The sequence below is a fragment of the Watersipora subatra genome, chromosome 4, assembly GCF_963576615.1.
Source record: "Watersipora subatra chromosome 4, tzWatSuba1.1, whole genome shotgun sequence".
NCBI classification, from domain to species: Eukaryota; Metazoa; Bryozoa; class Gymnolaemata; order Cheilostomatida; family Watersiporidae; genus Watersipora; species Watersipora subatra.
In genome coordinates, this window is record NC_088711.1 from 40,705,180 (window position 1) to 40,726,413 (window position 21,234).

The following is a 21,234-nucleotide window of genomic DNA, read 5'->3' on the forward strand; positions in this document are numbered from 1 at the left end:
TGGATTGACCAATTTTCTTTTAAAACTCGCGGATCGTGCATACGGAGCAACAGCAAATGCCTATACAGTGCAGTAGTCGCATAGCCTTTAGTCTGCGTGGAACAGCTGTTACTGGGCGGTCAAGCAAACGTGCGCTTTTTCGTAATCTATCCTACTTTAACCTTTTAGAGTAAAGTCTTCAAGGACAACATTATGTAAGGGAACTCCGTACTAGCCCAATCAAAATGTATGCGGTATATATTTTCAGCTAGTATTCCATAAACTGCCAACACAAACTTTTGTTGTTTTGAGCTCTCACACAAATGGCGAGCGCGATGATAAATTGTTTTTTTATTTATTACGTAAAGTAGTGATGATAGTTTAATTTCTGAGACTCCCTAGTTTAGGCTCGTTTGGACCAATGAGTAAGGTGCCCCTTATTATCCTTTAGGTTGCATGGTTTGTTTCTCAGTCCTAAGTGAAACAAATAAAAGCAGTTTATATTGAATATTGGTAAAGGAATATCTAAGGGATTTATAAACTCCCACTGACATACCAACGGTATATAAGTGTTGGCCCACGAACGCAATTTAACGTAGGGTCCGTTTTAGCATTTAAACCTTAACAGTATCGAATTAAGAAAAAAAGGAAACGGGGCAAAACTGCTTCGTGAATATCTAATGAGAATGGTTATTGACCGGTCAAATCTTTTATTTTACTTCGCTAACTGTCCAGTTCATATGTTGTCGTTTTCATCGTGGTTTTTGTCGTGAAAGAATAAAAATATATGGTGGTATAGTTTAAAAACATCGTGAAACTAACCGAGTCATCGTATTTTAGGCTGCATAAAGAAGTTTGCAAATTATACTGTCAGATATGAACCCATTTTCAATGGTATTTCGGTATTTTAAAGGAGTCAGCTGGTGAACAGTTTATAACATTGATGCTGTTCATTGTTTACATAAAAATTTCGTTTTTTAAACAAAGTCGTCATTTAATTTGATCAAACAAGTTGCCTCAAAAAATGCTAGCGCTGTGACAAATTCTCATTTTGTAATATTGCACAAAAGCTTATTTGTTGCATTAAACATTTTTAGTTAATGGCAATGCAACCTCCAGAGTTTTCCTCTTTGCTGCAAACATAGTTAATGGAGTTATTCATAAACTTTGTCTCCATCTATTTTCGAATTCTCAATGGCTAAAAATTTTCAAAAAAAAAGCACCACAGCAAGTTTATGTGGTTAGTTGTAGAAAATATTTAGAAATAATCTATCAAAGGCAGCCTACACTTTAACTCTTCGAGCATTAACTCTACTATTTTCTGATCCTTAACACAGGCTATGATCACATGGACATTGATGATGTATATATTCGAACTGGGGAATTTGGAAGATTTCAGTGGCAAGCCTTTGCCGCCTGCTGCCTATACAGCATCTATGCTGGAACACAAATGGTTCAAAACATCTTTGCTGGCTTTATTCCCGACCATATGACATGCTCTGACAATACGCTGGAAGCGTGTGACAAGAGGTGCCCACTCATCGACTATTCTGAAGGAAATAGCATATCCTATGCCACAGAGGCAAGTATTAATGTTAGAAATGATAACAAACATTTCTGGCTTTGCTCCTTATCAGGTATTGGAGGTGTTTTAGCTAGTCAGATCATTTCTATTCTACCTATTGTAGTTTGCTGTCTCAATTACTTTAGGCATGAAGCATCGAATTATTTTATAGATAATGGAACTGTCTAAAAAGTTATTCATAATTCTTACTGCAAAAATTTCATCATATTTTGTTTTTTTCTACATTGTAGTGGAACATGACATGTGATGCGAGTACCACTAAGATTCAGAGTACGCAAGCATTCTTTATGGCAGGTGTCATGGTTGGGTCCTTCTTTATGGGTAGTCTAGGTGACAAATACGGCAGGTTGCGGGTGCTTTTATCATCTTACATTCTGAGCTGTATAACTGGTTTCTTCAGCTCCCTGGCTCCTTCTTGGATAATATACGTTGTTATTAGGTGAGTTTTTCCTTTTTAGACATGTACAACTTTTATACTTGTTGCTAGTAACGATAATGGCTTATTTAGAGCATAACTGGCAGTACGTGACCTAAATAACCTTTCAATAACCACTAATACCAAAACGTGTAGCTTTCTTTTAACTTTGAAGAATGTTCTCTAAACACTATATTGTAAAAGTTTCTCTAGTTAGCCCAAACCTATAGCCACAGCAGTTGAACCACTCGAGATCATTCAGCAACCTTTGAATTTGTAGGAGTTATCTGCTTAATATCTTTATTTTGACCCGCCAGAAAATTCATTAGTTCATTACAAGTAGGTTTTTTGATATTAGACGTTTAAGAAAACTATCTTAATTTTAATTGTATTGATTAATTTGATTTGTATTCATTTGATTGTATAAAGAAGAATAGTTTTCTCTTTTGCAGAAGTTTAACTGGGTTCTTTCTTAGTGGAGTTCTCCTAGTCGGGTTTGTTCTAACTTCTGAACTTGTTGGTCCGAGTAAACGTGGTGTCATCGGTACCATACCTGCAGGTGCCTTTGCCATTGGTATCGCTCTTCTCTCATTGGCTGACTGGTACATTCAGAGTTGGAGGATTATGACAGGCGTGCTCGGTGCCTTTGGCTTTGTCCTAATTCCTTTCTTATTCTGGTAGGTCTATCTCATCATTTTTATTATTTGCATTTCAAAGGTTTTTGTGAAAACTTGTCTTGTTTTTAACAAGCGCACATCATTTCATAAAAGAACCAGAACTGAATTTGCTAGTCACATTTCTTTTCGAGTTTAGAATTATATGCTTACCAAAAGTTTTTGCACCTGTTCAAGTTTTGCTATTTCCAGGGAATTTGTTATATTCATGTGGAAATTTCGATTGGCAGTTCGTTTTAAAATTACCTTAATTTGTTGAAAAGCTGGCTTGTCTCACTAAATAGCTGTTTGGCTCAAAAGCTAATAGAGAAAGCTGAAAAACAATTGAATCTAGCCACTCAAGATATCTTTCCCTGTAGTTTACCTGGTTAGTTAAGCATTTGGAAACTTATTTTGTGTTATGTATATTTTATCACAATTTACCACTTTTAAGATTTTGATATTATTTCTTAGCTTGTTTACACTGGTTTGTTATTGTATGTTTCTATTTGCTCAAAACACAAAAGTTGCTCAAAGGCTCTGTGGTATTCTTTATCTAGTTGGAATAGTTGTTGACTGCCCACATGCATCTGTGAAACTGGTTACTCCTGGGCCCCTTGCTCTGATGTGTTATATAGTTGGAATAGTCATTGATTGTCCATCTGTATCGGTGATACTGGTTACTCCTGGTAGAAATATTTGGTTGGAAAATTGGCAATTGTTCGTTAGAAAATGGTGAAATTTCTAGAAAATTTCAATTGCTGTTGAGTTGTTTAGTTTTCCTTTGGGTATTGCGACAAGATTAGGCCAAAGGTTAAATTTTGCACCTCATTTGGTGCAAGGCTTGCGTATAAATGAGGTAGTCCATAGGCAGGCTTACATGGTTGGGTATGGCAAATGCAGGTGGTATGAGGAGAGCCCCCGTTGGCATCTGGGAAAAGGCAACATTGTTCAAAGCCAGGATGTACTGAAAAAAATAGCTCGCGTTAATGGGCATGAACTCAGCGATATCAATCTCAAGGTAAGCACATCTGAATACACAATACAGGCCACACTCATTGTTGTGATGATGCTCTAGGTTTATATTAACAATGTCACATTACAGTTACGTCTATAAAATATAGACAACTTGTTGCTTCAAGCTCGAAGATGTATTATTGAGCATAAAATGTTCATATTAAAGATCTGATGTGGTCTATTTATATGTTGCTATTTTGGCCAGATTTCAATTTTTAATGCTTCCACTATTTGAGGCCTTAAGTTTGATATCTAGGTTATTCCAACCTCAGCTGCTGCCAAAATAAGTTAAATGTGGTTTACTATTATCTTTAATGTTACCAATTATTAACATGATGTGTTTTTGTTCTGGCTGTATATGTCCCAGTTGTGGTAAGTTAGTACATTGATCATATGGTTTTATACAATAGCTGTTTTTGAGCTTGTAAATTTCAAATAAATTTGATTATATTTCAAAATAATAACTTAAAACCACTTGTAGCTCACTGTCATATCCTATAGCGTAAGGCTCAAATTATGTCTGATTCTAGAATGCCATAACTTTACAGGCATTGACAAGAATTAGCTGGTAAATATATCATGTTTGCTTGTGTATTTATAATAATACTTTGTTTAGAGTCGTATATTTAAGAGTTAACTGTTTAAGGTATTTGGACTAAATAGGAAATGGGTAGTGTCACAAAGATGTGTATTTCCTACTCGTACTACACTGGGTGCATGTAAAATCTATCACTCAAGGGATATGCAGTAATACCTATAAACTCTGTGTTTACTTACTCGTATGCATGTTTTTATTCAATATGGAATAAACACAGTAATTACTTTATCGACTAAAAAGTTGGCTCACTGTCAACAAAGTCCTTGCGACCTTGACATTGCTTATTATGATGTATCCAAGCCATCGCAAAAACTATTCATCATCCTTCTAAAATTGTAAGGGGTATGTGATGAGAATCTAAATTTACGATTGAGGTCAAATGAAATGTGGACATTTTACTTTTTTAGTTCACAAGATGTGATAGGAGTAGCGGTATTTTTGATACAATGCAGTGTTCTGCTGTAGACATGTTAGGCTGACAGTAGTGTGTCACCTGCCTACTCTTATTACATTTCAGCTTAGCGCAGCCGAAGGCAGTCATTCAAAACCCTCTCTCCTCTCTCTACTAACTAATTCGACCCTCCGTCGAATTACCTTCATACAAGTATTTTCTTGGTGAGTACCTTTTATTTTGTCCTGCTATTTTTAGTTTGGTCATTTGTCTTCGGCTTTTTCTTTTGGCGTTTCTTGTTTTTTGTTGCATTTAGTTAAACCAGTTTAATTCTTTTACAGATTCATTAATATTATGATACTCTTATTTGTAAATTTTTCAATAAAAAGACTTTTCTTTTCTATATGTGCCACAGAACCAAAAATATCTCCTGGTCGGATTTTCGATAGTGTTGTCATGTTTAGATGGCTAAACAAATACTGTTCCGATTGGAAGTTGTTGTCTCTCAGTGATCACTCGCTGCTGTAGGTTCAGTGTCAGCGCTGTTTACTACGGTCTAACTCTAGCTTCTGGGGATGTCGGTGACAGCAGACACCTCTCAGTAGTGCTTAATGCCATGGTAGAGATTCCTTCCAACTTTGCTATTCTCTACATTATGAACTTTCCAAGGTTAGTTATCCTATATTTAGCTTATATACTTTGCAGGATGAAAATATTCGATGGATTTAATAATTCGCAAGTTCGCATACAGTCAAATCCACAAATTATTAAAATCCGCGAGCAATTAGTTTTATTTTTAACACAAGGGAGAATAACTACTACCTCAAATTAAAGACTAGCCGCTAGGCAGGGTTACTAAACGTAGCCGAGTTCCAAACTCTTTTAAAATCTTCGCCGGGGCTTTAAGTTAAGCCCATCGCCAATGCATCAAATCTTTACAAAAATTTTCAAGGTTGTCGCAAGTTATTCGGAATTCGGCGCGATGTCATCGAAAAAAAGTCTCCTGCAGTTATGTTGAAAAAGCTCATAACTTAGCACAAGTTGTTGGTTCACCAAAGGAATCCAAATCGATGAACATTCATGAAAACCTCTGGATGCAGCTAAAAATTTATAACTTAGCATGATCGGCATAAAATTCTTAGCAAAACAGAAACCTAAACATGTGGTATACGCACAAGTAGGTTTTACTCTATTGCTAGCTGCTTTTTCGGATTAATTTATTCACAAATATGTTCATCCGCAAATAATTTGGTCCGCGAATATGCTTGAAAAGACAATTTTCGCGAAATTGAACTCCGCGAATAATTTCATCCTGTAAGGTATATCTCATTGTTTGTCTGTCCTCCGAATGTACAGTTAAAGCGATAACGTATTAGTAAAGAAAAATCACCTTTGCGCTGGATTTAAACTGGTTACATTCAAATCGCCAGTTTGCTAACAAGCGTTTGTAGCCACAAGGCTACGCTGTTCTTATCACACCCACCGCTCTTTCCATGTACACATACTGCTTATCCTTTTGGCGATCGCACAGGTTAAATTGTTAATTAATGCAGTGCGCCCTCAGGTTGCGAATTCCCTGTTATAAAATTTTTTGCCTCACTATATGGAACACAATGTTTTTTGTCCCCGCCATATGAGAATGAAAATTTTTTCGAGTTTTTTCCGTCATACGATATTAACAAACGGTTTTTTTTTTGGAAATTACAATTTAGCAGTCGGTGTGCTGATTACGACGAAATAACGTAAATGCCGATATGTTATTCGTCGAAAGCACTCCCACAACACCTGAAAAAGATACGATGCTCGCTCTTTCAGTTCAGCATTACTCGTTGTAAGTTATAGTAAAAACGAAACCCTAAACAAATAAGTGATAAAATTTTAGCCTATGACAAAGGTGAAGTTTAGTTTAGAAGAGGACATACTAAAACTTCGCTTTATGTATGTAAATAAATAATACTTTAAGTAATACTTTCAATAGCTAAATTCATTTAAGTTAAATTCAATGCCTATCTTATACGTCTGTCTCGAAGATAGGAACTCCCCACGGTATGTAGTGCACATAGTACATTGTAATGTTACATTTTATTGCAGATCATAACCAACTAAGTACACTAAATTTACTGTAGGTAACTATAATTATTAAGGTTGATATACTATTTTGTTACTAACTTTTAATATGTACAGTACTTATATAAAAATTTGATGATTTTTACTAGAGGGTGTTTGCATTATATAATTACTATGGGTTTCTATACCACTCTATACGACATTTTCTATATACAATGCCGGCCCTGGAACAGATTAAAATCGTCTGGCGAGGGCACTGTAGTACGCTATGATGGCAATATGATCACGTGCATTTTATGCATGTCACGTGTAATTGAATTAATAGTATGGTTAGCGCCACTAGTACATATATATAGTACGCACCGATATATTAATACAAAGTAAAAGATGTTACCAAAGAAATGTCTGATTTACACATAAAAAGAGACGAATGTCTTACACTGCTTTTTTAATAAAGGTTATCAATCTCATTAAGCCTTTCGCTATCGAATAAATTTTTCAACAAGTCAATTAAGTACTCGATAAAACCAAATATTTGGCGCATATAACCATTGGCGCATATAACCAAATTAATGAACAAGTTAATTAGCACAAAAGTTTGCATCTGATGCCATGAAAAAACCACAAATGTGTTACAGAATGAGTTCGGACACTTTTTTCGTCTTCTTCATACTACCATGGTTGACAAGGTAAGTTTGTTCTAAGTCCGAAGATCTACCATTATTACGATAGCTTATGGCATCATTACCCTTGTTATAATAAATACTCAATATCGCTACTACTATAATTTGCCCTATAGATATTCATAAGAAGTCTATTGATCTACAATTCGTGAGTCCTACATAGCTGTAATGCTGTCTGATCATCGCGAAGAAGAAATGGCTATAAAAACGTTTTTGCCAAGCAAGACTAAGATCAGCATGAAGTGCAAATATGTTTTCCATTGGCTTAACACAAACGGATGATTGTTTCCTTTTGATTAAGCGGAGGTACGAACAGAAACAGAAACGTTTTGTACTAAGCCTACCAAATCCACTCTACTTCTACAACATTTTGCTTTGATAGGTACGTATTAGTGCTGCACGATATCTTTGCATGTACATTCGATTATTTGGTCTCAAAATATATCGAATATCAAAAAATGTCGAACATTGGAGTTGTCTTCTTTCGATATATAGTGTTAGGCTTTAACATGAACGATAATAAAAGATATTGGTTAGTATCCGTTTAAAAACAGGAGTTGTCACCTCGTTACAATAACGAGAATAGACAACTCCATTTTTGCAAAATAAAATAAGCCGATATTTCAATAAAATATCGGCTTCGGTATTCATATCGACTTGAAAACTGACCAAATATAAATTTATCCACTGAAATATTACGTCATATCGAATAATATCATGTTATCGTGTAGCACTAGTACGTATAGTGTGTTACGATTTATAAGGTCGACTTGTACGCGGATTCTTAAAAATTACCTGATTTCAGGGCTGTTTATCTAGGGCCGGCCTATATACGAGATAGGCTTATATGTGGGGACATTTGGCACATTAATGCAATTATGTTTAAAGACAGAATACTATTAGTAAAGAGTACATCTGGTAAAGTAACTTTTACACAGATATCAACATTATACCTGAAAAGGTGTTTATGACATTAGGTTTCGTATTTATGTATATTGTCCATGCAGCTGTTTGTTCTGACATCAATGTTTCCCTTGCCATTTACATAATGCAAATGTTAGTTCTGGCTCTGACTCAGTTCTGAAATTTTCCAACACTGAGTCATTACAGTGCCCTGTTGTTAAAGGTGAAGTCTAGCTCAGTATGAAACCTGGTTGGGTAGACGTAAGACAATTGTCATATGCATGCGTGGGTACATAACTTTTTGCAGTATAACTTGGATGTCGCTAAAATGGTTTCACTTATTAATCAGACTATCCTTCGTTTTTTCGTGACGTCATTGTATCGTTGTCAGCCATCTTTATAAACAATTTCATCGTTAAAGCTGAAGCGTTTCATCGAAGCTTCTGCAATGAATTTTTGAAAACAATACTTGACTTTGCAATTTCTTTATTATAATATCAAAACAACACCAAAAAGTACTGTTAAATAAAAGAAAAACGATCGTTTTCTACAAATATGGCGGCTTTTTCGTGAACGAGCGCATGTGCAAACGACTCGATGACGTCAAAAAAACGATGGATAGATAAGTAAAATCTATCATTTTGTGTGTGTCTGAGTTAGTATGAATGTTAAAAATACGTCGGCAGGCAGCGTTACTATGTGTTGAGCTATGCTGAATGACGATTTTTTTTTAATATCGACTTGAAGCCTTACGTCTCGAGAGAATTTTTAACAAGGTGCTTTTGTTTGAAAAAGTGTGAATTCTAGTTAAGTTGACAATAATTTTCAATGAAGCCACTTCTACTCGTGTCTGTATGTTTGTGCAGATGACTCCAAGTATTATTTGGAGTTATTTCTACTAATGTTTTTATTTTTTGTTGGCAGTTGTTTTTATAGTGTCAGTTAGTTTGCCCGTTGTTGTGGTGGTTTCTTTTAGTTGAGCTTTTAACGTCTTTCTTGTTCTTTAAGATGGGTAGATACATAAATAGAATAGTTAGCCATACGGCTACATCACTCTGTTATATATGTACAAACTATAGCCTGTGCTCACACCATTATGTATTGACTCTTTAGGTTTGGTCGAGTGAAGAGCTGTGTGATTGGAATGCTGGCAAGTTCTTTCTGCTGTTCCAGCATCTACTTCATGAAAGAACGTAAGTTGAGAAGGACTTTGATTATGTCATAGATGCACTCAGTCTGTAACAATTTTGGTCTGTTTTTTAACTACATTGCTGGGTTTTCACTAAAACAGCCCTCTATATTTGCTGAAGCTGTGATGTTGCCCACAGGTTATTGCTAAAAGTCAAAAGTCCACAGCTAGTACATTATGTATGTACAGTATTCATTCATGAAAACAGGTTTGTCTTCTAGTTGGCTAGTGACTAACGGTCTGATGAGCTAGTAACCAGTGGTCTAGCGAGCTAGTGGTCTGGTGGGTTAGTGCCCAGTAGTCTGGTGGGTTAGTGACCAGTGGTCTGGTGGGTTAGTGACCAGTGGTCTGGTGACCTTGTAACCAGTGTCTTGTAGGCTAGTAACCAGTGGTCTGGTGAGTTAGTGCCCAGTAGTGTAGCGAGCTAGTGCCCAGTGGTGTAGCGCGCAAGTGACCATTGGTCAGATGGGCTAGTGACCATTGATCAGATGGGCTAGTGATCTGGTGAGCTAGTGACATGTAGTCTGGTGAGCTAGTGACCAGTGATCTATTGAGCTAGTGCCCAGTGGTGTAGCAAGCTAGTGACCAGTGGTCTATTGAGCTAGTGACCTGTAGTCTGGTGAGCTAGTGACCAGTGATCTATTGAGCTCGTGCCCAGTGGTGTAGCAAGCTAGTGACCAGTGGTCTATTGAGCTAGTGACCTGTAGTCTGGTGAGCTAGTGACCGGTGGTTTAGTTGCTAGTAAAGGTATCCTATCAAGGTATCCAAAACCTAAAATACTATCACTCTGTAAGGTAGTACTTCAGAAGCCTCTTCTATTACTGTAAAGGCGAATCATTTCTACATAAATACTTTTATGTCATAGATAAACATCTTATATGATATATTTAACTGTTGCCAAGCTCTTTCCAACAACTTGTAGCCGGTTTCCTACAATATTAGTTCTCTCTTTCACTTCTCTTTTTTTCTTATGACCGTAAAACCTTGTCTAATCCAGGTACATAATTATTATAGTTGCTATGGGAACTATAAACGCACTCGTTATTATCTAAAGACTGTATGAACTGAATTCATATTTTTACAACTTTGCAGATGATCTGACAAGTTCATGCTAGTTGAATTACCCTTGGCAAAGACTTCCTCGCTAGTTGCTATGACTGATTGCTACTCAGTTGGGTGCCCTGCAACTCTCTTTTAGATTTGGTAGGATATTACTGTGGATTTTGATATTGTAGATGGAGGTAATGTGGTTACCCTTGCTTGTGCTGGTAAGTTCTTCATCGTAGGGTCATTCGCTATCATATATGTGCAAGGCGCAGAACTCTACCCTACTCCAGTCAGGTCTGTTTCATCACTCTTACATTCTTGTCTAAATTGACTGTCATTAAAGGAGTTGTCCTCTATTTACAAGATATTGGAAGGCAACTCATCATGGTGACTGCATTTTAGCTAAAACAAATTATTGTTAGCAGATATCCAAATGCTGTTCTTATATCAATCATATCAGCAGTTTGGGTTTCACTTTATAATTAAAGATTCCTTTAAATCGTTTTCAAACTGTAGGTTTAAATCTTTCACAACTCTATGAAAACTGATTGGTGTGAGCCAAAGGCTTGCATATTTATTTTGTAATCACTTTGGTCATTTAAAGTGTAGTTGAGAAATGTTTCACATTTGTTTGGATATTTCTAAGGTTGGCCTTTTTGTTTCAAATCACTGAAGAGGTATTTTAGTTTGACTTTTCTACTTATATGAGTGTCATATCTATTAATAGTACAGTGTCATACCTATTAATAGTACAGTGTCATACCTATTAATAGTACAGTGTCATACCTATTAATAGTACAGTGTCATACCTATTAATAGTACAGTTTCATACCTATTAATAGTACAGTGTCATACCTATTAATAGTACAGTGTCATACCTATTAATAGTACAGTGTCATACCTATTAATAGTACAGTGTCATATCTATTAATAGTACAGTGTCATACCTATTAATAGTACAGTGTCATATCTATTAATAGTACAGTGTCATATCTATTAATAGTACAGTGTCATATCTATTAATAGTACAGTGTCATATCTATTAATAGTACAGTGTCATACCTATTAATAGTACAGTGTCATATCTATTAATAGTACAGTGTCATATCTATTAATAGTACAGTGTCATATCTATTAATAGTACAGTGTCATATCTATTAATAGTACAGTGTCATACCTATTAATAGTACAGTGTCATACCTATTAATAGTACAGTGTCATACCTATTAATAGTACAGTGTCATACCTATTAATAGTACAGTGTCATACCTATTAATAGTACAGTGTCATACCTATTAATAGTACAGTGTCATACCTATTAATAGTACAGTGTCATACCTATTAATAGTACAGTGTCATACCTATTAATAGTACAGTGTCATACCTATTAATAGTACAGTGTCATACCTATTAATAGTACAGTGGAATCTTTATTATCTATTAATAGTACAGTGGAATCTTTATTATCTAGTAATGGTACAGTGGAATCTTTATTATCTAGTAATGGTACAGTGGAATCTTTATTATCTATTAATAGTACAGTGGAATCTTTATTATCTATTAATAGTACAGTGGAATCTTTATTATCTAGTAATAGTACAGTGGAATCTTTATTATCTAGTAATGGTACAGTGGAATCTTTATTATCTATTAATAGTACAGTGGAATCTTTATTATCTAGTAATGGTACAGTGGAATCTTTATTATCTATTAATAGTACAGTGGAATCTTTATTATCTAGTAATAGTACAGTGGAATCTTTATTATCTAGTAATGGTACAGTGGAATCTTTATTATCTATTAATAGTACAGTGGAATCTTTATTATCTAGTAATGGTACAGTGGAATCTTTATTATCTATTAATAGTACAGTGGAATCTTTATTATCTAGTAATAGTACAGTGGAATCTTTATTATCTAGTAATGGTACAGTGGAATCTTTATTATCTATTAATAGTACAGTGGAATCTTTATTATCTAGTAATGGTACAGTGGAATCTTTATTATCTATTAATAGTACAGTGGAATCTTTATTATCTATTAATAGTACAGTGGAATCTTTATTATCTAGTAATGGTACAGTGGAATCTTTATTATCTAGTAATGGTACAGTGGAATCTTTATTATCTAGTAATAGTACAGTGGAATCTTTATTATCTAGTAATGGTACAGTGGAATCTTTATTATCTAGTAATGGTACAGTGGAATCTTTATTATCTAGTAATAGTACAGTGGAATCTTTATTATCTAGTAATGGTACAGTGGAATCTTTATTATCTATTAATAGTACAGTGGAATCTTTATTATCTAGTAATAGTACAGTGGAATCTTTATTATCTATTAATAGTACAGTGGAATCTTTATTATCTAGTAATAGTACAGTGGAATCTTTATTATCTAGTAATGGTACAGTGGAATCTTTATTATCTAGTAATAGTACAGTGGAATCTTTATTATCTAGTAATGGTACAGTGGAATCTTTATTATCTATTAATAGTACAGTGGAATCTTTATTATCTAGTAATAGTACAGTGGAATCTTTATTATCTATTAATAGTACAGTGGAATCTTTATTATCTAGTAATAGTACAGTGGAATCTTTATTATCTAGTAATGGTACAGTGGAATCTTTATTATCTATTAATAGTACAGTGGAATCTTTATTATCTAGTAATGGTACAGTGGAATCTTTATTATCTATTAATAGTACAGTGGAATCTTTATTATCTAGTAATAGTACAGTGGAATCTTTATTATCTAGTAATGGTACAGTGGAATCTTTATTATCTATTAATAGTACAGTGGAATCTTTATTATCTAGTAATGGTACAGTGGAATCTTTATTATCTATTAATAGTACAGTGGAATCTTTATTATCTAGTAATGGTACAGTGGAATCTTTATTATCTAGTAATGGTACAGTGGAATCTTTATTATCTAGTAATGGTACAGTGGAATCTTTATTATCTAGTAATGGTACAGTGGAATCTTTATCATCTAGTAATAGTACAGTGGAATCTTTATTATCTAGTAATGGTACAGTGGAATCTTTATTATCTATTAATAGTACAGTGGAATCTTTATTATCTAGTAATGGTACAGTGGAATCTTTATTATCTAGTAATGGTACAGTGGAATCTTTATTATCTAGTAATGGTACAGTGGAATCTTTATTATCTAGTAATGGTACAGTGGAATCTTTATTATCTAGTAATGGTACAGTGGAATCTTTATTATCTATTAATAGTACAGTGGAATCTTTATTATCTAGTAATGGTACAGTGGAATCTTTATTATCTATTAATAGTACAGTGGAATCTTTATTATCTAGTAATGGTACAGTGGAATCTTTATTATCTAGTAATAGTACAGTGGAATCTTTATTATCTAGTAATGGTACAGTGGAATCTTTATTATCTAGTAATGGTACAGTGGAATCTTTATTATCTATTAATAGTACAGTGGAATCTTTATTATCTAGTAATAGTACAGTGGAATCTTTATTATCTAGTAATAGTACAGTGGAATCTTTATTATCTAGTAATGGTACAGTGGAATCTTTATTATCTATTAATAGTACAGTGGAATCTTTATTATCTAGTAATAGTACAGTGGAATCTTTATTATCTATTAATAGTACCGTGGAATCTTTATTATCTAGTAATGGTACAGTGGAATCTTTATTATCTAGTAATGGTACAGTGGAATCTTTATTATCTATTAATGGTACAGTGGAATCTTTATTATCTATTAATGGTACAGTGGAATCTTTATTATCTATTAATGGTACAGTGGAATCTTTATTATCTAGTAATGGTACAGTGGAATCTTTATTATCTAGTAATGGTACAGTGGAATCTTTATTATCTAGTAATGGTACAGTGGAATCTTTATTATCTATTAATAGTACAGTGGAATCTTTATTATCTATTAATAGTACAGTGGAATCTTTATTATCTATTAATGGTACAGTGGAATCTTTATTATCTAGTAATGGTACAGTGGAATCTTTATCATCTAGTAATGGTACAGTGGAATCTTTATTATCTATTAATGGTACAGTGAAATCTTTATTATCTAGTAATGGTACAGTGGAATCTTTATTATCTATTAATGGTACAGTGGAATCTTTATTATCTAGTAATAGTACAGTGGAATCTTTATTATCTATTAATGGTACAGTGGAATCTTTATTATCTAGTAATAGTACAGTGGAATCTTTATTATCTAGTAATGGTACAGTGGAATCTTTATTATCTATTAATGGTACAGTGAAATCTTTATTATCTAGTAATGGTACAGTGGAATCTTTATTATCTATTAATGGTACAGTGGAATCTTTATTATCTAGTAATGGTACAGTGGAATCTTTATTATCTAGTAATGGTACAGTGAAATCTTTATTATCTAGTAATGGTACAGTGGAATCTTTATCATCTAGTAATGGTACAGTGGAATCTTTATCATCTAGTAATGGTACAGTGGAATCTTTATCATCTAGTAATGGTACAGTGGAATCTTTATCATCTAGTAATGGTACAGTGGAATCTTTATTATCTAGTAATGGTACAGTGGAATCTTTATTATCTAGTAATGGTACAGTGAAATCTTTATTATCTAGTAATGGTACAGTGGAATCTTTATCATCTAGTAATGGTACAGTGGAATCTTTATCATCTAGTAATGGTACAGTGGAATCTTTATCATCTAGTAATGGTACAGTGGAATCTTTATTATCTAGTAATGGTACAGTGGAATCTTTATCATCTAGTAATGGTACAGTGGAATCTTTATTATCTAGTAATGGTACAGTGGAATCTTTATCATCTAGTAATGGTACAGTGGAATCTTTATTATCTAGTAATGGTACAGTGGAATCTTTATCATCTAGTAATGGTACAGTGGAATCTTTATCATCTAGTAATGGTGCAGTGGAATCTTTATTATCTAGTAATGGTACAGTGGAATCTTTATTATCTAGTAATGGTACAGTGGAATCTTTATTATCTAGTAATGGTACAGTGGAATCTTTATTATCTAGTAATGGTACAGTGGAATCTTTATTATCTAGTAATGGTACAGTGGAATCTTTATTATCTAGTAATGGTACAGTGGAATCTTTATCATCTAGTAATGGTACAGTGAAATCTTTATTATCTAGTAATGGTACAGTGGAATCTTTATTATCTAGTAATGGTACAGTGAAATCTTTATTATCTAGTAATGGTACAGTGGAATCTTTATCATCTAGTAATGGTACAGTGGAATCTTTATCATCTAGTAATGGTACAGTGGAATCTTTATCATCTAGTAATGGTACAGTGGAATCTTTATCATCTAGTAATGGTACAGTGGAATCTTTATTATCTAGTAATGGTACAGTGGAATCTTTATTATCTAGTAATGGTACAGTGAAATCTTTATTATCTAGTAATGGTACAGTGGAATCTTTATCATCTAGTAATGGTACAGTGGAATCTTTATCATCTAGTAATGGTACAGTGGAATCTTTATCATCTAGTAATGGTACAGTGGAATCTTTATTATCTAGTAATGGTACAGTGGAATCTTTATCATCTAGTAATGGTACAGTGGAATCTTTATTATCTAGTAATGGTACAGTGGAATCTTTATCATCTAGTAATGGTACAGTGGAATCTTTATTATCTAGTAATGGTACAGTGGAATCTTTATCATCTAGTAATGGTACAGTGGAATCTTTATCATCTAGTAATGGTGCAGTGGAATCTTTATTATCTAGTAATGGTACAGTGGAATCTTTATTATCTAGTAATGGTACAGTGGAATCTTTATTATCTAGTAATGGTACAGTGGAATCTTTATTATCTAGTAATGGTACAGTGGAATCTTTATTATCTAGTAATGGTACAGTGGAATCTTTATCATCTAGTAATGGTACAGTGGAATCTTTATTATCTAGTAATGGTACAGTGGAATCTTTATCATCTAGTAATGGTACAGTGGAATCTTTATCATCTAGTAATGGTACAGTGGAATCTTTATTATCTAGTAATGGTACAGTGGAATCTTTATTATCTAGTAATGGTACAGTGGAATCTTTATTATCTAGTAATGGTACAGTGGAATCTTTATTATCTAGTAATGGTACAGTGGAATCTTTATCATCTAGTAATGGTACAGTGGAATCTTTATCATCTAGTAATGGTACAGTGGAATCTTTATTATCTAGTAATGGTACAGTGGAATCTTTATCATCTAGTAATGGTACAGTGGAATCTTTATCATCTAGTAATGGTACAGTGGAATCTTTATCATCTAGTAATGGTACAGTGGAATCTTTATTATCTAGTAATGGTACAGTGGAATCTTTATCATCTAGTAATGGTACAGTGGAATCTTTATCATCTAGTAATGGTACAGTGGAATCTTTATCATCTAGTAATGGTACAGTGGAATCTTTATCATCTAGTAATGGTACAGTGGAATCTTTATTATCTAGTAATGGTACAGTGGAATCTTTATTTGCAAAAGACTGCATGCGAAATGTTCAAGTTACGAAACACCTTTTGGTCGAAATTTGGCTAAATTTGTTTTTTGAAAGATATTTCTAGATACAAAAGGTTGAAAGATCTTTCGTATTTTGGACCGTTTGTTAGTTTCGTATTTTGGCCCGTTTGTCAGTTTCGTATGTTGACCTGTTTGCTTTCCGTAGGTATGACTTAGTTTGTTTTGCTAGTAAATGTCAGTAAATATCAAGTGTTTTCATTTTGTTTGTTGTATAATTTGGAGTTGTCAAGTATCACCTACAGGGTAGGGCAAATTTTGCTTCTGGCATTTCAGCTTCTTTGTTTTCTGTATAATGGTTGTCTTTTCTAAAGAAATCTTTCTACTTAGTTTTTAAAAACATTTGTTTTAATTGAAACAAAACCGAGACAACAATACAACACTGACCTCTTCTGACCACCATCTACCAACCTCCCGTTGTTTTTTTGCCTCGTCTAAACGGCCCATGCAAACTGTAAACAAACTGTTCATAGTTTTTATTCATTGTTTCCCATCTTTAAGTTAACTAACGGATTTATATGGTAAAATCGGTTTCTACTCACAAAAGTTTCTACCTATGAAACGGCTTCTGGAAGGAATTACATTTGTAAGCAGAGGTTCCACTATGGTAGCAAATTACATGGCTGTGCCAGTGAAATATTTCGCAGTAAGCCCAAGCCCACAGTATAACATGACATCAAGGTATTTACCGCAGTTCACCTTTGATATAACTTTTATTTAATATACCTCGTCACAGAATTAATTTGCACAATATAAAAATATGTAAATAATTATATCTAACGTTTTGGTAATGATCAATTATCATAGGTCTGGTGAAGAATAAACAGAACTATTTATAATATTAAATATATTATGTAACACCAGTTTTCAAAAATTATTTGAATTGCTGGCTATCATTATCTAATGATGATAATAATAATTGTAAAGAAAAATCTTGAATCTAGAGTAACACAATACTTTTGGCACCGACAGCGTATGTTTTTGCTTCTTTATGCAAGAAGTGTGAACTTCTTTTGTATTCTCTGTATTTTCTATACTTGCTAAAACGATACGTAGCGTAAAGGGGTGGACAAATACTGACCAAAGTGAAGCTTCCGGCTAGGAACCTCCTCTTGGGAGAAGCTTGACATAATTAAAGCCCAAAAGCAACCGAATAACTTCTGTCATGCTCAATTCGTTTCCCATTTAGGGCTATTTTTGCCGTCAGCTCAACAAAAATTATTTTATTCGAACAAACTGAAGGTTTCAAATGCTAAACATAATTTAGAACACCTTGGTTTGAGTTAAAAATTTATATATTTGCTGTCTAAATGTTTAAAACTAGTACAGATCTGTAGCTGTGCTTCAATTAACTTTGAAAATGGAATTTGTTAGCTTGGCATTCAAAATGTGAAAGCATTGCTTTTCGCTCAGTAAGCAAATCAAATTGGTTATTAGTCTCATTGGCTTCTAATTGAGTAGTTACGTTACATGTATATAATCCATGTTAGCTTACAAATGACTGAAAATCCTTCATTTATGTCTGTAAGATTTTACAACCCTAGATCATATATACACTGTGTCAGTCTCCTTTGTCACAGCTTCGAAGAATAGTTACTTTCCATCATGAGATGGTTCGTGGTAGATTTGAACAAGGTAAAAACAGTACATATCTTAAGAAATTTTATTTTACTTCGTGGCTAAGCACTTTCTGTCACTCTTCGGTTTTGTCATAGTGGGGTACTACATGAAACCTGAGCTGAAGGGCTGTGGGTGATGTTAATCAGACTATGCGTAACTTCAGCACAATTTCATTAGTAATTCATCTACCGCAGTGTTGGTTATCAAAATGAGTAGTATAATAGATTATTGAAAGCTCCGTTAGGTATTTTACAATCTCTGTTTGGAAATATCACTCACTTTGGGTAAACTGGTTGATCATTCACTTCAAGTAAACTGGTTCACTGTTCACTAAAGGTAAACTGGTTGATTATTCGTTCGAGGTAAACTGATACCGCATGAAAGCTGCTGAAGTCCATAGGAGTTTTCCTGCTTTTGATTTAAGCTGTTGTTAGCCTGATTGAAATTACTATTCATTAGTACTTTGTCCTTCACTTGAGGGTTAAGGTCGTGATAGCCTGTCAGCTGTTACTTTCTGGCCTTTAGCTCTATTTGGAGTTTAAACATTTGTACAAATCCACAAACCCCAATTGTTTGAAGATGCAGGTGTCAGAATATGACAAGCTGCAATGACAGTCCAATAACTGTGGCCATAATAGTATTTTTATTAACTGTCCAAACAACAAAACTAGACTATATAAAAACTCTTAAACTGTATTCACATTTTTAGACTCTAAGTGATACTTCTAGCCAGCACTCAAGCCATATTCCGTAATAAAAAGTTATATCTATTAATCGCAGACCTAATCTAGATATTCAGATGAGAAATCCAAAGAGCTAAGCTGATTATTTATCATTATTGATGATTGATTATTACTTTTATTACTATCATTATCCTTTACTAATCAAATTCACCAGCTAGAAAACGTCATGTAAAAAAAACACATGTTCCACCAAGTTGAAGAAACTGCATAAAAATATCTATGCTTTCATCTTATATCATACGGGTGCGTAGATATTTTTTTGTTTTTTTGGAGATAAGAGATTGTCTTCAAATATACATGCTTGTGTCCAGCTGTGAGGTGAAGCTATTTGGGTGGACAGATGTCATCTCCAAATAGATTTGTGCGTACTGTTAGCTCTTGTCTACCTTCTCCTTGGCAGGAATGTCGGACTCGGAGTGTTGTCCGTCTTCTCAAGGGTTGGAGGAATCGTCGCTCCTCTCATAGTAAATCTCAATTCAAGATTCTTTAACTCACACTTCTTAGTCTTTGGGATACTAGGCTGCTTGTCGGGGTTTCTCTGCTTACTGCTGCCAGAGACTCTAGGTCGACCCTTACCTGACACCCCTGAGCAAATATATGGACAAACTGGAAACTCAGCGTCTGAAATAATGATTTTAAGAACTGCAGACCAGAAACAGCCTAATGGAGGTTTCGCTTCTCCTAAGCATCAAGCAACAATTAATCTCAGCTAGGATATTGTTCGATTGTTTTCTGATGGTCTACCAGACGGCAAACCACTTGGCTATAAACTTATAGAAATACTAGTTAATATGTATTTACGTGTCTTTAAAGTCCTTCTCATAAAGCACTCCTGGGCTTATGACATCGGTATAGTTGAACAAAATGTTATTTCATATTGAAGCCTACGCTTTAATGCTTGACTCTATATTTTCAAGATTAAAAAAATGTTGAAAATTGCTAAGTTAAGCTAGGTGGGTCCAAGCGAAATTCTGTGTTTTCACTGCATATATAATGTTTATGACATTTTCGTGGCGTGAAGTGGTTTCTAATTTATTAAACTTTTGCTTTTTTATTTAATTTGAATTTCAGCTAAATTGAAATAAGAAACAAAAAAGCAACTTCTGAAAGAATAGGTATTACATGGTTGTGTTTAATCATGGCAACTCCCTTGGCAATGCATTTTAAGTCACTGGTGCTATATGTATCAGATCTGAAACTTTAGACAGCTTCATGGCATAATCACTTCAATCTATTTTTCCTTTTTCGCTGTGTTTGAAATCTAGCATTCCAAAATTAATCATTTTAGCTTTTTTTTCAATTCTACTGAAATTTATTTGCTTCATTGATATTTTTAATAGCCTTCCTAATTTCTCAAACATTAGTTATAGAGACTAGAATTATTATGAGGGTTCATGTGGTCTAATACTCGCTCAATCATACTGTTCTCTTTGTAGCCAGCTTTATATGTTTTTTTTCAAAGATAGCTTTGCTGTTACAGAGCTCAATCGCAATATTTTGTGAACTCTCAGCTTCAGCTATATTGACTTTATTGTTTCCTGTTTGTCTTTTTCAATTGCAGCCTTTCTCTTTCATATTTTGTTGTAGTTTTGATAGAAAATGCAACTCTCTGATCCAACTCCAAAACCTGATTGCTTTTGGTGCTATCTCAGACCAACTCTTTATCAATTAGAATCGTATATTTCAGTGTGGAAGAATATCTCCAACTGCGATTTACACTTGTTATATGATTGAGCTGATATCTCTATAGTTCTCTAGAATTCATCTGAGCTATTTTTATCAACTCAGATGAATTCTC

The 21,234-nt window shown here is 33.9% G+C and overlaps 1 protein-coding gene across 1 annotated transcript in view; it reads left to right on the forward strand.

The window, feature by feature from the left end:
* Positions 1-284: 284 nt before the first annotated feature.
* The window catches only part of LOC137394247 (uncharacterized), a 42,889-nt gene continuing 21,939 nt past the window's right edge, over positions 285-21,234 (forward strand). The window contains exons 1-10 of the mRNA XM_068080969.1: positions 285-404; positions 1,317-1,561; positions 1,795-2,003; positions 2,432-2,656; positions 3,536-3,653; positions 4,765-4,862; positions 5,167-5,307; positions 9,405-9,484; positions 10,716-10,821; positions 19,837-20,144. Coding sequence (XP_067937070.1) covers positions 401-404; positions 1,317-1,561; positions 1,795-2,003; positions 2,432-2,656; positions 3,536-3,653; positions 4,765-4,862; positions 5,167-5,307; positions 9,405-9,484; positions 10,716-10,821; positions 19,837-20,144 — 1,534 coding nt within the window. The 5' untranslated portion in view covers positions 285-400. The remainder of the gene's footprint in view (positions 405-1,316; positions 1,562-1,794; positions 2,004-2,431; positions 2,657-3,535; positions 3,654-4,764; positions 4,863-5,166; positions 5,308-9,404; positions 9,485-10,715; positions 10,822-19,836; positions 20,145-21,234) is intronic.